The following is an 18275-nucleotide window of genomic DNA, read 5'->3' as shown; positions in this document are numbered from 1 at the left end:
TAAAAGTTTGAGATTGCTAAATGATGAGAACATAACAAAAAGATATTGTGTTAACATTTGATGATCCTTAAAGCATAATAGTCAATCTAATATGGATGGTTTAGACTTATATTTTGAATTAAAATTTTTAAGAAAAATAGTACAAGTAAAAAATAATACTCTAATCGATATACTTAATTACATAAAAAGACTTTATTCTTTTTTAAATGCCTAACCATTGACTCAACGGAAAGAAAGTTTTCAAAAAAAAAATACATAAGATCAACGTCAACATCTCAAGAGTGAATAAATCAGCTAGCTATATTATTAACTGAAAAATAATTACTAAAGAAATCGATTATAAAAAATTTGGTCCTCTAATTTTAGTTACGTTTGAGGCCCCAATTATGTCGAGCCGCCCCTACTTGAGCATTCTTGTCATGCTAAATTAACGTGATAGGTTCATGTATGTACCTGAGTTACTTGCTAGTCATACATATTAATCATTATTATTCCCTCAGCCATGACTATTTGTGCATCCTTATGCGCTACTATCATGTGATAGGCATCTTTTCACATGCGAGTTTAACATGATAGATTAAATATATGTCGAATTATATGATTTATTGATAGTCATGCACTATTCATATGCATTACATCGTGTATATTGATCTATCACACGGATATAATTATAGCACGTTGAGTTGTCCAAGCGATTTTATATGATTATGGCACGTTGAATTGTCTGTGCAATTTGATATGATTATGGCACGCAGAATTGTCCTTGTGCATTGATATGATTTGGCACGTTGAGCTGTCCATGCGATTTATTATGATAACATTGAGTTATTCCGTGCAGATTAATGTTGTGCAAGTTGAATTGTCCGTGCAGTTACATGTGGATATGAATCCGTCGCTCTAGAGTTATTAAACACCGGATTTCACCGGTAGTATACGCACAAGTTTGTGAGAAACTGACGAATTTCTGGATTATTGGACACTTGGAAAGTACCGAACTGATATAAAGTTTGAGTCTTTATCAAGCACAGACATTATAGACTCACGTAGACATATTCATATAAATGTTACTTGATGCATATCATTTTTATATATGTTATTTTGGGGCATTGGTATGGATGTTGGTCTATTACATGCTTAAACTGTACATATCATTTATATGCCGCTCTACATGCACGAGACTTGCTTAATCGAGATAGGGTGCATAACTTTTTATGTTCTATCTTTGCATATTGTTATATACTTTGAATGTGATTAGCTTATTAGAGTTACTTAAAATAAATAACTTTTTTTGTAAAAACATATTAAATAATTATAAATTAGTAAATAGTATAATAAAAATAATGGTATCTTACAAATAGAGACGAATCTAGGATTTTGGCAGGATGAGTGTACTATTAAGAAGAAGTGAATCCAGAATATAAATTTTACGGGTTCAACCTTTAGTTCTTACGATTGCGTACCCATTACACTTTTGGAATTATAAGTTCAAATTTTTGTTTTTTAAATAGTAATATTCTTACATCTATATCTATTTTTCATGTTGAAAATATTGAGATCAGTTGAACCCATTGACTATATGCTACATCATACACTGCTACTAGTTTTAATATACACATGTTGTTTAATTATATAAGATTTTATAGTGACAAAAGAAGAATATGAATTCCAATGTGTGAAAAATTTGAAAGAATTAATCAAACAAAAAAGAAATAAAAAGAAAAAGTACTTAATTAATACGCAAAATAACACCAGATATGCCCATCTCCCATGGGCGTCTACTTCTAGAAAAAAAAGAGGAAAAAATAATAAGATTGACATAAGATTTGAACTCACAACCTCACCTAGAGAGGTACGCTCAATAACCATCACATCATATAATACTTTGAGCATGAGTGCACACACATATATTTAAATATTTTTTTAAAAAATATAATATTACTATACATGATTTAGGGCGGGGAGCATGGGTTCACGTGCCCCATGGAACCCCCCTAGATATGCCACTGCTTACAAATAATAATATTTTATTAATAAAAATTTCAATAAGGAACTAATTTTTATCAACTCATATATATAAATATAAGAAAGGTAGATAGAGCTTAGAAAGTATTTTTTTTTTATAAGAAAGTTTATTATAATGATTAGAAAATTAAACCAGTAAAAGACAAAATAAGCAAATTTTAATATGTAAAAATATTAAATATTATTTATAACTAGGTATCTAAACTATATTATTTTAAAAAATAAAAGTACTAAATAATTATAAGTTAGTAAATAATATCGCAAAGAATAATCAGTATCTTGACTATCTTTTAGATAACCAACATCCTAATTTAAGATAATAATAAAAGCTTCAATTATGAATCTTATTCTTTTACCAACTCATAGGAATATAATATAAAATTTATGATTTGTTGCACTTTTAAATAATGAAAAGATAGATATGAAGTTTAGAAGGTATTTTTTAATAATGATTTGTACTAATGAAATAGAAAAGAAAGCTAGTAAGATATGAAATTGTTGTTTACCAGCTAAGAGAAATAAAGAGAATTTAAATTAAAAAAAAAGAAGCAAAACATGAAAAGTCATAAATTTATATGAAAGCACACCATAAGCAACACATTGAAAAAGGAGAATAAGAGAAATATTACAAAAAGAATAATACTAAATATATTTAAAAAAACTAAAAGAAAATTATAAAAGTTACATTAGCTTGTAATTACCTCATATAATTACCACTAATTCTCACCTTCATCTTGAGGATCACAAAAAGTAGTTATATTTCTTTAATTATACCTAATTTTATGCTGATCAAGTTATTCTTTGGCAAGGCAAATATGACAACTTTTGAATTACACCCACTTATACAACAAATTCATCCCAAATGACTTTTCAAACATGCTGTTAGTGAATTTCTTAACACGTAGGATGTGAGTCAAAATTACTTAGTTAAGCTCATAAGTAACACTCTATCTATCGATTTACTTGAAAAGATTGCTAATCCCAAAAGAGAGGGTGGGGGAGACAATAGACCTAACCCAAATAAAGTGAAATAATTGAATCAGATTGAAATAACTTAACCGAATTGCATATCTACAAGATTAAAATACTAAAATTAACCTAGTAATTTATTGTCTTTCACACAATAAATTAGAAATTAATTTCCACTGTCCTCTCTTCTCTCCCCCTTATTAACTAGTTCATAACTTCATATGCAAGAAAAGTTTTAAAAAATTAATATAAAGAAAAAAAAAAAACGCGCACACACGTATCCAACTAATTCATAGCTCTTCAGTTCCCGCCTCCCCTTAATTATATAATAATAATAATATCCACATGCTAATGACTCATGAGTTGCTTAGCAAAGGAAGTTATTAACCAACGAAAAGTCGAAACCATGTGAACAATTAATATGTATTTATTTACATAATTGCCTGTCCCTTAAATATCTGATAATCAGTCAACCTTCCCCCCCCCCCCCCCATGTCTGTATCACGCTTCTGTTAATTGATTTAATTCTCATTCTCATTGGCTAATTTTAGATCCGAGTTAAGTCAATTCTCCTCCCAAAAATTGTTGCATATTCTGATTCCGCTGGAATTTCTCAATCAAATAATCCTCTGTTTTCTCAGGTAAAATTCTCTCTTCGCTCCCTATTTCTCAACCAAAATCATTCGCTTTGCTTTTTTTATCTATTATTTATTTTAGTATGACTGGAATCAAAAGCAAGTTTTAATTTCATCAATTTCGCGTGATCAATCTATTTGCATTCCTCGTTATCGTTGTTTATTATTTAAATTGCATATTAAGATGTAATTACTTGATCTCCTCCTGAAAATGTTGTTGTTTTTCGGCTTTTTAGCTAGCCAAATGAGTGCCTACTTTTGTATGTGTCACTCTTTATTTCTTGAATATTGGAAGGAAATGTTGGCCTATTGGATATGAAAATTCAGTGTCTTCTGGTATCCCGTATTATTTGAGAGTATTGATTGTAGTCTCGTTATATGCTCTTGGGAAATCCTCACTGCTTGAGGCAGCTTTAGGTTTGAATTAGGTTCAAAGTCAGTTTTCATAACATATTATTAGAGCGAAAACGCTAGATTCATCCTGATGTTGGGTTACCTAATGCGGCAATGTTGGGCTCCATGATATATCATCCATGCTCCAGATATCTAGCCCGGAGCATGTGATAGGTATTAGAGTCCTTCATTGGTTGAGGGTATGGATTGTATTCTCTTTATGTGGTTTGGACAATTCTCGCCACTTCGGCTACCTTTTGGAGTTGAGTTAGGTTAACTATCCATTCTTAACATCTTCTACGCAATATGTGTTATTAAATGTCCTATTATGAGTTTTACGCAAAGTGAATACCCTAATTCTATACGTTCAATGACTTCATTCCCTAGCTATCGTTTCTTCATTTTTATCATTTTTTTCTTTTATATAACTCCGCGTCTCCACCTATGTGAAAAAGATAGCCCTTTTGAATCCCTGATTAAGGAGGAGAGTTGTAGTAAGTTAATTACCACGTAAAATAGTTAAAACTATGAAATGGAGGATTCATATGCCTAAGGGGATGGCAGATGACTGAGTAATTGAAATGTAGGATTAATAACCTAGAGATCTCAAGTTCGAATTCTACCTACAATACTTAGTATGAGCCCACCTAGTCCTACCTTGATATGCAAGTTTACCTGGCAGCTACTCTTGTGAGTTTTAGCAGGCTGACGGGTGGATGAGTAGAGTTGCACAAAAGGTGACCCGAACACCGCCATTGAAGAAAACATGGATATAGAGGATTCATATAGCCGAGTTTAACTAATTTGAAATTGAGGGATAATTGATTAATTGTTTGATTGACTGTACATATAACAAGTAGCATATTCATGTAAATGAACTGGCGCGGTGGTTTCTTCTTATCCTAAATTTGGTTACGCCAACTCCTCTTGGTCTGCAGGTAACATTATTTATGGCCTCTCCCGAAAGCAACTCCAACGGAAACCTAGAGAGAGAGTTCTATATTCCTACCTATATACTTGCACCGGATGCAAGTCAGAGTGAAGATTTACAGTTGCCTGATGTACCTACATGCCCTGTGCTAGTATTCATCAACTCTAAAAGTGGAGGTCAACTTGGTGGAGATCTTCTTCATACATATCGATCACTTCTTAACAAATATCAGGTATTGAAGCCGGTTGCCTTGATTCACATACCAAAGCTTGTTGAATGTAAAGTGTGTGAGAGAAATTGAAATAAATTCTGTTTTGAGTCATCTTTTACCAATTCTCAATTGAAAAGTCATAGAACTTTTGGTCAGGTTGTGAACAGTACCACCATATTTTAATGGGGTGTAGAATTTAGAAACACCACTTCTCTGTTTCTTTTTAAGCCTGATATATAAGTAGTATGGCTCTCTCATATCATTTTGTCTTTTCTGTTCTTTCAGTTCTCATTTCATGGTTTTAAGCAGATCTCTCATATAGTTGCATCTAACTTTTCAGGTTTTTGATTTGGGAGAAGAAACCCCTGATAGTGTTTTACGGAGACTGTATTTGAATCTAGAAAAGCTAAAGAACAATGGTGATGAATTTGCCACCAAACTTGAGGAGAGACTGAGGATAATTGTGAGTACAACTCTTTTAAGTAGTTTATTATTTCTAAAGAGTTTCTTTTAAGTAGTTTCTTATTTCTAAGCAATGGTGATGGATCAGTATTTACCAGATGATTACTTTGTAGTATATAGCACTGACACAATTGTTTATTAGGTTGCAGGTGGAGATGGCACAGCTGGCTGGCTTCTTGGAGTTGTATCTGATCTCAAACTATCTCAGCCACCACCAATTGCTACTGTGCCTTTGGGAACTGGAAACAACCTTCCATTTGCTTTTGGTTGGGTAAGGATCTTTAGAACAGCTCAATATGTTTTGGATATCTTTTTCTGTCAATGATTGCTGTCAGTAGAGTTGTGTGAGAAGTTTTAAAATGCTTACTGCTATCTCACTGTGTAATTACTTTCTTAGTTTAGCTTATGCTATCATGAAATTAACAATTAATCACATGAAACTCTTGTAGACAAACCAGCACATAGACGGTCTCGCTCAAGTTAGTTGCTTGGTTTCAAGTTTATTTCATCTGTATTGCATTGATGTGTATCCATAGAGGATGATACACCATGTAATATGCATTTTGTGGTTATTGGCAGGGCAAGAAGAATCCAGGAACTGACAAGAACTCGGTTATCTCATTCATGAAGCAAGTAATGGATGCAAAAGAAATGAAGATAGACAGGTTACTCCATTCAAATGGTCCAATATTCTTTGAGTATGTTCATGTATATCAAAGTGACTCTGTGAGCTGTTCAAATCGAAATTTGATCCCTTGAAATGAGATTCAATTTTTCAGGAGTCTTGCCGGTGGCTGGTTCAAACTGGAGTTATTGTATGCTCTAACCAAATTTGAGTATCCCGTTTATAGTTACTGAGATGAGAGTAATTTATAGTGAATGTAAATGCAGATCATGTAGGGATCATGAGTAGTAAAATGTTTCTTATCTTTTTTTTTTTCTAGAATGAAAAGAAAAGGAAAAAAGTAATATTGAGAAGTAAAAGAGTAGGCCCTACGTCTTATCTGTACTATTCCTTTTTATCTTTCTTAAAGATATTTTTTTCCAGCGGAATTGGACAATAGTTCATGAGTCATAAGTTGGGATAGATGAGTATGCTAATCCGGTTGATGAAATCGTGAAAGTCTAGCACACATTTGAAAGATATTTGGAATGGCGTACGTGATGTCTAGTTGCTCATATATTTGTAGGTCTGTAGTTTATTCTGCAGTAAACAAAAAAGGTGATACTAGAAGGATATACGCCCTTTTTTATTCTTTCGTGCACTATTAAATGGGGCCATATTTTGTAGATATTCTGTTTAAAGTGAGAAAGTTGGTAACATGAAAACTTAATTCACAAAATAGAAGTAACATTAGCAATCCCTCATTGTTGATATTTCCAAAACTCTTTTGCTTTATGGCCGTGTTAAGGACAATTATATGTTCGAAAACTAATAGACATAGTTTTAAAAATACCATTTATGTCGGATATTAATCTTTTAGCTATAATATTGCACAACCATGACAAACTATTTCAGAACTTCACAACTTTTTAAGTTCTATGGAAGTTCTGCTCTATCAAAAAGTAGTTATGTGGTAGTTCTAGTACTGCTCTATTGGATATTCTTATTAAGGTTTGATGATTGGTCTTATTTTATACTGTATTCAGAACATATGTGATTTATAGTTTAATTGATGACACTGATTGAGAGCAATCAGCAAATATTGAAAGATTTTCTGTTAAAGCAGTTGGCACATTCTAATGAGGATGAGAGCACCAAAAGAGGGTTCTTGTGATCCTATTGCACCACTTGAATTGCCTCATTCGTTGCATGCGTTTCACCGGGTGTCTTCATCTGACGATCTTAATGTGGTAAGAGCTATATATAATGGAACTTCTGTTTTCTAACATGAACAAATTACAGAATCATACTAGTCTAGCTCCATCTATCATGTGTGGCTAAGGTCCCTGTCACAGTGTACTTCTCTTTTTGGTGTCACGTTCTTTGTGACCCTTGACTGTATGAAAACCTGGTTATGATGATATGGAGCTCCTTCTCCATAAATCAAATTGTGATATTATCTTAAGCCATTCTTTTGTTTTCGCTCTTTTCCTTTTCTATAGTAAAGGTAAAGGCATCTTCATTTGGAAAAGAGGATGTGGTTGGATTGGGATATTCATATATTACAATGGCTTGCAGTGTGCTAATTATTGACCTATTTCCTTTTTGAATGTAAATCATTTAATTGAAATACTCTATATAATCTTCACTAGAAAAGAAGGCGCAAATTTACCACTGATTATAATGCAAATTGAAAGACTACAACACATAGGAACCTGAATCTATTATAAGTATACTGCTTCCACATTCAATACACTTAATAATTTTCCAAGTGGGTTTGTATGCATTTACTTGCACCGATGAGGTGCAGCTTCAGGCTTGGTATGTATTTCCACTGTGATATTCCTACTCAAATTCTAAATTGATTAAATAACTAGGTGACACATGCATGTGTAATTCGTGGGTTTTGAGACTCATTTCATTTCTTGTCTGGTACAAAGCCTTACCTTTGTTGAAATGAAGAGGATAAACTCCTCTTTTTCTCTTTTTTTTTTCTTTTTTTTTCTTTTAACTATTATCAAACTATTTAATATCCCACAGGAAGGATACCATACATTTCGTGGAGGATTCTGGAATTATTTCAGCATGGGTAAGGCATATTCTCCTGATTGTGAAATACATTCTTGAAAGCCATCCAAAATTTTCATTTTTTTCCTGCCATATTTGGTAAGATCAAATAGGAATCTTACATGAGGTTGGAATTATTTATGCTACCTTTTTGAGACAAGCAGTTTGCAAAATAGTGTTATACTATCTTGTGGTTAATCATAAATATATGATAAACAGAAAACAGAAAACTGTCTTAACTAGTGAAGAAATGAATTCTTTTCCACATTTAAGCTTGCTACAATTTAAACTTTAATTTTCCCCCTTTTATATGTATAATCTTTTGAGTAAATGTTACCAGTGCAGATCAATTTTAACTCACTTATACCAATGTGAAAGTGAGTACCACCACTGCACCTATTTTTAAGGCCAAATAAATTTCCCTTCTTACATTGACCTCCTATCTAACTGTCAAAATTCAAGGTGCATTCCTGCTAATTAAGAAACCCACCAACCTTTCCTTTTTAGTATTTCATTTCATAAGAACTCCAATTTATTAGCCAAATATTAAATTTTCGTGAGTTATGAGCTATAATTGGTAGGTGAGCATTCTAAATACCAATTCTTGTGTCATGACTTGAATAACCTCTGTACTTTTAGGATGGTTTTGTTCTCAATTAATTCTAATGTAAATTTTGAAACCAGAAAGGAAGTTCTTTGTATTATAAAACTGAAAAGGAGCTATTGATCATTGATGAATTTTTGGAATAAGTCAGCGGTAATGCGACCCAGAAAGCCTGCATTGGCCAATGATTTTAGTGAATAACAACATCTATTTAGATGCGAAAGCAACCTAGTATTGTAGTTGACAATTGACATGAATAAGGTGGCTCTCAAGCCAAAAACTGAAAGCCAAGTGTAGTTTGAAGGTACTATGCTACTTGCACTATTGTTTATCTGGTACTACATCTAATATTAAATTCTGTGTCATCAGGGATGGATGCACAAGTATCATATGCATTTCATTCAGAAAGAAAGATGCATCCAGAAAAATTCAAAAACCAGCTTATCAATCAGGTATTGAAGTGAACGTCAGGATTAAGACTTGGCTCCATTTTCATATATTTGTTCTTTAATGTGAGGAATTAATATGACTTGGCTCCATTTTCATATATTGTCTGATCATGTGTGTCCTTTCGCAGTAACGCCTCTTTATTGGGAAAGATTCTAGTTTTCATATACTCAATAGGTTTGAGTTTTGTGCTACCCGAAAAAGTAGAAAAAGCAAAATTATTGTGAAGGTTAGCAATTAACTGAGCTCACAAAACCTATAGGTGAAGATGCAATGGTTCTTGCCCATCTTCAATCTCTGGGAAGGGCTAATCTGCATCTTCATTTTTCAGACATGGGGTGAAAGAAAAAGGTTTTCAGAATTTTAATTTTGTTATGGATGTCAGCTTATTAAGATACGGAGAGATCGGGCCTCATGCTTTATATCTCCCTTGTTGAGTCCGAAGACAGTTTAAAATTTAGCTTAAAATGGACTAGAGAAGAATGCAAAAGAGAAGCTCTCATTATCCTAAGCTAGGTCATTAGAGGATTAGGTGATTGGAATAAAAGGAGGATGTTAGGAACTGTTTAAGAAGGTTTTTCCTAGTTTATTTTGGATTCAAGTTTGAGAGGGAAATTGGTGTGCGATTACTAGAGATATCTATGAGAAGATTCAAAGTTATGGAGCTTTTGCTTCCTAGTGGTATGTCATTTTGTTTCATAGTTGGGCTATACATTTTGCTTCTAAGATCTATTACACTAATGGGGACTGTTTTCCATCCGTTTCTGTTCATGTTACTTGTTGTGTTATTTTCATTAACCTGTGATCCATCTTTGTCTTAGGAGAAACTTGTTTCTAGCAATCCTCATGAATCAATGTCATGAGTCATTGTTAGGATCTCGAGGGACTTGGCTTCTAGTCGTGAAGAATATGCATGATAATTCTATAGAAATAATTGGCATACGATAGAGGGATCATTTTCTTGAAAGTTAGTTTGTACACGTGAAGAAATGGAAAGTGCATTTAATTGATTGCCTGACCAAAAATATTCTGGTGGGGAGGTATATTCTCCACTTCATTCTAGTTTGTGAATAATTTAGTATTGCTACCTCAAGGCAGGATCATTTTAAGATGATGCCATTTTGGATTAGTGTTGATTTGCATATCGACGGATTTTTGTTCTGTTAATTGTCATTGTGTATATGACCATTCTTGATTGTGTATATGACCATTAATATCATTAAATATATATATCAATCAACCAGCAGTATTTAAACTGCATTATCTGTTATGTAATTAAGGACATTCTCCCTTTTTACTTTTCACTCACTATTTTCATAACATTTTCTTCTTTATCCAAAACGAAAAAGCAAAGCATAATAAATTGCAAATAGAATAGTACTAAATGATGTAAGTTTGTTAACACAGTTTAGCTATATGGGCCAATTTAAAATTGCTAAAGAACATTGACAATATTGTTGCTATGACATTGTGTACTAACAGAAAATGGATATCTGTTCAGCTTAATATTTATAAGTAAATGTAATTGATTCTCTTGTGTCGGTGTTCATGCTTAAATGAAGTTGTTGTGCTTTTTTTGCTTGAGGTAGTGGTTTAGCATTCTCCGAGATTAAAAGCCTTTGGTCTCCTGCTTTACTCTTTGCTTATATAACCCTGTATTACATCGTGAACATGCATTTCCTATTCTTCTACATTAGGTATCACTTGTGGAAGTTTGCCTTATGGTTTTTCTGGCTTTCTCCTTAGAGTACATATGCAAGGCTTGGATGTACACAAGGATGGTTTTTTGCGTCCCTTTTTCATCCTTCTTCAAGGTGAATCTGCAGTGTATTTTAATACATAACTTCTTGTAGATCCCTTTTTTTCTGAAAATTTGAATACTTGTAATTGAATCTCTGCCATTTCGAGTACCTAAGGAAATTAATTAGCTAGATACGATCAATTTAGTTAACTCTCCTCAGATAACCAAGAAGACTTCGTTATATGTATATTTTTTTTATTTAATAATGGTGGTGGCTGGGTCAAATATCATAACTCTATCAAATAGTCAAAAATGTTTTGTGCATTTTTGTAGGATTGAACACCCAACTTAACTTTCAGAAATTTATTCCTACTCAGCTTTTAATATATATCCCATTATTGCATGGTGCCTTCTCCTTTTATGCTAACTTTAAATACTCGTGTATTTTCCCTTAACTTATAACTGGAAACATGAAAACCCATAATCTGTGAAGAACTCAGTAACTGCTATGGGTCAGATCCTCCCTTTATTGTATTGTCCTAAATTTTGCAATAAAAAAAAGTTTTCGTGGGCGAATATTTACTCTTTCAATCCCTATTTCATTTGTAGGGATTTGTTCCATTCAGTTTCTACTTTCTTTTTTAGTATGTCATAAAATTATGTCCACTTTCTTAAAAGAACCACTCTTCTAAACACTGTACAAGTTTTTTAACATTATAACTAGCAGTCAGTTATATTTAATTGCAGTAGTTTGTGTAACCTTGCTTAAGTAAATGCAGTAAATTGTGAATTCTTGCTTACGTACCCATGCCCAGCAACAGGACAACTTACAATGAGATATAGAAAGGAAAAACTTCAAATTGCGCAGCTATCAGGGATTTCCTGATTTGTGCATAACTTCTGCCGATAATGTATGCAAATAGGAGAGTGATCATGCTTTTGAAAATATCAATAGGAAAGAACAATGGTCAAGTAAATATTGATAGAATTCATTATCTTTACCATCACCTCTTTGATGGATATGTTATGAGAATATACGGTTTTGCATTTGCTGCAGGAACATAGCTCAACTGGCCAAGGTTAAGATAATGAAAAAGCAAGGTGAATGGCAGGACCTTCACATCCCTCACAGGTGCATCTATTATTTGTTGTAATGTAGGAAATTTAGAGGAGCACCAGATAGTCTCTTTTTTGTGTCTCTATTCAAATAAAAGATTCTGGCTTTCTCCTATATTATAATTCAGGCTGCACTGTTGCGTCTATCTCTAGATTTTGCAAATTGATTGCTAAACACGACAACGTTTGAGTTATAAACAGTTTTCTTGTCCGATTGTACTTGCAGTATCAGGTCAATTGTTTGCCTAAACCTGCCTAGCTTTTCTGGTGGACTGAATCCTTGGGGAACACCAAATAGTAACAAGCGTCGAGATGTATGTACTCGATTGCTTCTTCCGCCATCTACCATTTTTTTTCTGTTTTCTTTGTGTGTTCACATGTCTGAGATTTTTGTATGTGCGTGTGTGATGATATCAATAGATTTCCGTCTTAAAAACTTTATCTATTTCACCTTTTTCCTGCTCAAGTTTATATTCATGTTCATGTGCTAATCATTGTAATGGACAGAGGGACTTGACTCCACCATTTGTTGATGATGGCCATCTTGAAGTTGTGGGCTTTAGAGATGCTTGGCATGGAATGGTTCTTCTTGCTCCAAATGGGCATGGGACGCGGCTTGCACAGGTTTGGGATATTAATTTGTTCTTATTAATATAAGTGCTTATGGACATACCATAATCATATGTAGCAATCAGGTGTTATTATTCAGTGATCAATCGTCAGTTGGTGCAAGGTGGTCCACATGTTAAATTCCATATTGCATATAAGATCCTTACAACTGATTAAATATAAGATCAATACGTACTAGGATGAAAAGGTTGAACTAATTGAATATCGTACTAGGATGAAAAAGCTGAACTGATTGAATATAAGATCCATAGAACTTCCCAAGACGTGCAACTATATCATTTGAATTTTTTGTTCAATTACCCTGTTTGTAGGCACATAGAATTCGGTTTGAGTTCCATAAGGGCGCAGCTGACCACACATTCATGAGGATTGATGGGGAACCATGGAAGCAACCCCTCCCTGTAGATGATGACACCGTTGTGGTAGAAATCGCTCATCTTGGCCAGGTTAAGATGCTTGCAACCCATGGTTGCAGATCCAAAAGTACGCACGACCCTTCAAACCACGTCAATCATGATGGTGATGACGGGGATAGTGGTGAAGAGGATTCGGTGGTGGAAGAGCAGAGGAAGTTTGGGGCAGCAGACACATTCAAAATTCCTGATGAAGTTGACATTTCTCATCTCAGTTGATTCTGTTATCTCTCGTCGTTCAAAGTTTGCTTCTACCACAACCTCCATATTAAGTTTGTGGTGTAGTAGATGAAAAATGATGGTTCGTGTGCGATATAATGACATTGACATTTCAGTATCTGCATAGGGAATTTCCTGGTAAATTTTAGTGTAAATGTGTTAGTTGAATTACTCGGTATATGATACTGGAGAACCTTGAAGGCCTCTCTCTATTTATGAACAGTAAACCTTTTATAGGCAAATGTTTGAGCCTAAATTCTTGGTTTTTAAACTTGCATTTTCTGTCACTTGAAATTTCAGAAAAATCACATTTTATCTATCTGTGCATTTTCTATTTTTTTAGCCACTCACCACAGTCCAGATTTATACCAATCCAAATTTTGTGCTTACTATGTTTTTCTGAGTGTTCCCCTAAGTTACTGTTGCTTCTGCTTCACAAGCAATAGAAATAGGGTGCAGCCCTACGCAACTGTGGTGCAGAACAAAATAGAGGGTTTTTTTTTTTTCAAAGGAAAATGGGCGAGGGGATCACAAGGTGGGGAATTGAATTCTGCTGTTTTCGGAGAAGAAAATAATACTACTACCACACTAAGTAGGCAAATCTTAGGAATCGATCGAGGGCATTTCAATCCTAATTAAGGGTAGTTGGCAACTGTCGGGAGTTAGTGTAATTTACAAAATCGGTCAGACTATAGGTAAAACGATGACATTATCGACATGGATAGACTGTATATTTTTTTTATTTTTCACTTAATATACGATATTCATATTAGAGCCCGATTAAATTAGATTTAGAATTGATTTATATTCCAACTTGCAAGTCCCTTTTTATGCAAATTCTTTATAAGCACAGAAAAAGAAAAGAAGCAGCCACTTGCAAACATAGATATTCTCGAATCTCGTGACATGTCTATGTGTTCATCTTATCCCTTGTACACCCTAATGAAGTACCACCGTTGTAATATAAAACCAGCTTATAAAAAGGTTTCACGTGCTAATATCCTCCAATACCTGTGGAGACGACATGGGGACAATGCAGTTCTTGGATAATCTTCATTCTAAAATGTACATTTCTTTGTTTTAAAATGTACCGTATTTGATTGATCATGGAATTTAAAAAAGAAAGCTTGACAAACTTATGGCTTAAAATATGTCGGTAGACTTTTGTTTCGCTTTAAATCATCTTGAGTAAAATAAAAATTTTAAAATTAAATTATTTATAATAAAAAATAAATATTCTTTTCAGAACAGACAGAAAAAATAAATAAATTGAGATATAGAAAATAACTAAGAAGCAACATGAATTTATATGTAAAATTACTAAATTTTCAAAACCTAGGGACTCTGAGATAGGATATACAAATGCATATAAATTTCTTGGCTAGTGATAACTCCGAATCTTCTGACAAGCTGCAAGCCTTCCACTGTCCTCCCAGAGAGAATATTAATGTTGAGTTTAACGGCTAAGCACGGAGTGTCAGATATTTTTACGTCCTAAACATACTATAAAGGGGTAACTGTCAATAATAAATTAATTTGGTAGCATAAAAAAAAATACTCAAGCGCATGCACATACTGCTTTTCACTTTGTATATTTGTATCATCAAATATTCCGGAAAAAAAGAAGAAGTGGGCAAATCATCTCGTATTCATGCAGGATTCGAAGAATTGGACTGCACTCCAAGGAATGTGATGTAGACCGTCTATCATAATGCAAAGATTAATGACTGCTTTTCACAATTTGAACTTATAAGTCACATGGAGATAACGGTATTTGCTGCCAAAAAACAAAAATAGCCTAATGTACAAATTAAGCATCGGGTCGCACTCTAAGGAGTATGATGTAAACAACTTACCCTAATACAAGAGTTAATGACTACTTTCACGGTTTAAACTTGTGACCTATCACGGAGATAACTTTACCGTTACTCCAAAGCTCCCCTTCATCAAATATCTGCTGCAGTTGCATATATAATGCTTCACTGACTCCTTTATACAACATCTATATTTGTATATCCATATCTTCTCAAAACAACTCTCCACATCAGAATTAGAAACTTGCAATTTCTTAATATAGTAAGAAACATGAGCAAAGTCCTACTACAGCAAACATTAGCACAAGAAGCAATTACAGAAGTCAAAGATAGGTTCCAGAAACGTGAGTACTCTACTGATTCGTCACACAAAAAGGGAAAAGGAGATTTTGCAGAAGGAGCTAACGAAGGGAACGCGGGCAGTGCTAATAACAGGCGAAAACTAGCAGAGGAGTCGCTGAGAACTGTAATGTATTTGAGCTGTTGGGGTCCAAACTAACTAAATTTTGTGTAAATATTGTAGCTTTATTCTGTGTCAATTTCTGCATCATAGTTTTCTTCCAGCAAAAATGAATCTATTTCAGTTCTTTTAATCGAATATCTGCATTTTCCCCTCTTGCCTGAACATAGTATTCATTTGATTATTTCGTACTCCACCGTTCCAATTTGTGTGATAGTATGGAGTTTAAGAAGTGAAGAAAAGCTAAAAGCTTATAGTCTAAAATAAGCCATAGTTATTTGTATAACTTTTGTTGTACTCAAACAAAGACTTTTATTTGACTGAATCAATAATCAAAAAGTTTATAAATAAAACTAGGAGCATATTGGGAGAATGGTCAGTATAATTTGTTGAAATATGAAAATAATAAATTTGTTTTATATTTATTTATATTTGTCTACATTAGTTCATGAGCTAGAATATTAATTTAGTACATGTATTAGAGTATGAACACATTGATATAATTTGGAAGATACAATGTCTAGTAGTGTCATCCATGTACCTTGAAAGATGTGAGATGTAGACTTAGTTATTATGTTTACATGTAGTGTATGCTCGATACATGAAAGTTTTTTCCTATAAATAATCATGTATTCCTAGCCATTTGAAGCAAGTCAAGTTGAATATAAATCATCATTTCCTCCACTTTCTTCTTTGTGAGTTTTGAGTGTTCTTTTGTATTGTCTTGATATCCCAAATTTTCTAACATTGTGATATTATAGCCGATATATTTGAGAGACAACCAAACTTGGAGAGAAAATGATAAATAGTAGTGGAACTTCATTTCAAGTTCCTATGCTCACAAAAGAGAACTATGGAAATTGGTGTATCGGGATGAAGGCTGCTTGGTGCCTATGATGTTTGGGAACCGGTGAAAATCGGAGGTGATGGAGCGGAAGATGATGCTGCCTTTAAAAAGAAGGCAAAATACATAAAGAGACACCTAAAGTTGGCCCCAGATGTATCTCACACTCCAACTTACCAGATGACCATATAGACACTTTATATCGCGTGAACACCTGAATCTGACATAGCACCACGTAAGGGTGGCATGTGAGCGGGGCCCGGTCCTAAGTGGGCTTTGTGGGCCCAGTCCTAAGTGGGCTTTGTGGGCCCGGTCCTAAGTGGTCCCAGGCTTCGCGGGCTTCATGTTGGAACCGGCCAGGGACCGGGACCACGAACTAACGGTCCCGGGTTAAGTGGGCCGATCTCGGGCCTAAGTGGGCCCCATGGATATTTTCTATTTTTTATTTTTTATTTTTATAGAAGTTAGAGAAAAAATTGTAATAACAATATCTAAGGCAATTTCTTGTAAATTATATTATAGAATTGTGACCTAAATTTTTTAATTCAAATTTAAAGACAAAAATATTTTAAAGAGATATTCAAAGCAATGCGTTATAATTTTATTATAGCATTAAAAAAATATGGCAATATCTTTCTTAGTCTTCCTCCCCCCTATGGAATGAGCACAACAAGGTGCTAATACCACCATTGAGAAGAAAAAGACACTAATCAAGATGTGCCAAAATACAAGCTACATATTAATTTTTGTTCATATAAGTTACATGGTATCTCTTACAAATTTTATAAATCCTTCAAGGTCCGAAGGAATTTTCGTTGGTGGTGGCGGAAAAGAAGCTTAGTCATCACCGCTTCCGGGCGAAGCAGCATCCTCCGCAAGTTCAGCTAGCATTTCTTCGTAAGCTTCGTCTACCTCTGGTTTTGATTCAGCAAGTCTAAAATTTCTTCTTTCCGAACGGATCCAATCTCTGAAAAGTACTGATTTTTCCAAGCTCTCCCTCATAGACGCTTTATAATCACCGAGTTGAAATCTTCCTTGACTGAAAGCGCCCTCTGATGCCACTGTTGAAGTTTGAATAGTTAAAATATCCCGGGCCATCCTTGAAAGAATCGAAAAGTATTTTTCTTTGTCCTTCCACCATTCCAAAATATTAAAGGAGCCGTTGGGATTCACTTCCTCAATTCCCTGTGACAAATAAACTTCAAGCTCATTTAGTTGTGAAAAATCACTAGTACTAGAACCTTGAGAACCCCTGAACCCCGCCTAAGCACTAAGTGCTCTTACTCCTGCAGTTCTTTTAGATGATTGAGAACTAGAAGAAGAAGGAGTTGGAACATTTGGTCTAGTATGATCTAATGCAACTTGATAAGCATTATAAATAGTTTGAACATTTATTTTAATTGAGGCTATTGCGTTTGGAAGTTTAGACAACTCCTCATTTTCAAGTGTTAAACCATTATAAACAGTTTCATACCAAAATTGAGGACCTTCTAATTTCATAGTAGGATTTAACAATGCAGCAACACCATAAATAGGGGGAATAGGGAAAAAATATTTTTTAAATTTTTTTCTCATAGAATCAATAGCAAGTTGATAGATTTCCCCACCCTCTAAAAAATGATCAAACAAATTTGTAAATTCTGCAATATAAACTAAACAGTTAGAAATAGTAGGATAATATTGCGCAGAAAAT

At 33.9% G+C, this 18275-nt stretch overlaps 1 protein-coding gene across 1 annotated transcript; it reads left to right on the top strand.

The window, feature by feature from the left end:
• Positions 1 to 3348: 3348 nt before the first annotated feature.
• LOC107818851 (diacylglycerol kinase 5-like) lies at positions 3349 to 13783 on the top strand. Its single transcript, XM_016644901.2, has 13 exons — positions 3349 to 3632; positions 4958 to 5182; positions 5502 to 5624; positions 5766 to 5894; positions 6203 to 6288; positions 7354 to 7477; positions 8268 to 8316; positions 9268 to 9350; positions 11092 to 11159; positions 12144 to 12218; positions 12429 to 12516; positions 12710 to 12826; positions 13144 to 13783. Exons 2-13 carry the CDS (start codon positions 4970 to 4972, stop codon positions 13462 to 13464), a joined length of 1476 nt encoding a protein of 491 aa, XP_016500387.1. The 5' UTR covers positions 3349 to 3632; positions 4958 to 4969; the 3' UTR covers positions 13465 to 13783.
• The last annotated feature ends 4492 nt before the right edge of the window (positions 13784 to 18275 follow it).

Source organism: Nicotiana tabacum, chromosome 23 (assembly GCF_000715075.1).
Source record: "Nicotiana tabacum cultivar K326 chromosome 23, ASM71507v2, whole genome shotgun sequence".
In the NCBI taxonomy this organism is placed as follows: Eukaryota; Viridiplantae; Streptophyta; class Magnoliopsida; order Solanales; family Solanaceae; genus Nicotiana; species Nicotiana tabacum.
This window is presented reverse-complemented; position numbering and strand designations above follow the sequence as displayed.

Excerpts from the sequence above, each read along its gene's own strand:
- LOC107818851 (XM_016644901.2), top strand. The coding sequence starts at position 4,970 with ATGGCCTCTCCCGAAAGCAACTCCAACGGAAACCTAGAGAGAGAGTTC. Across the intron at positions 9,351-11,091 it reads AAAACCAGCTTATCAATCAG|AGTACATATGCAAGGCTTGG; the intron begins GTATTGAAGTGA and ends CTTTCTCCTTAG. Across the intron at positions 12,219-12,428 it reads GACCTTCACATCCCTCACAG|TATCAGGTCAATTGTTTGCC; the intron begins GTGCATCTATTA and ends TTGTACTTGCAG.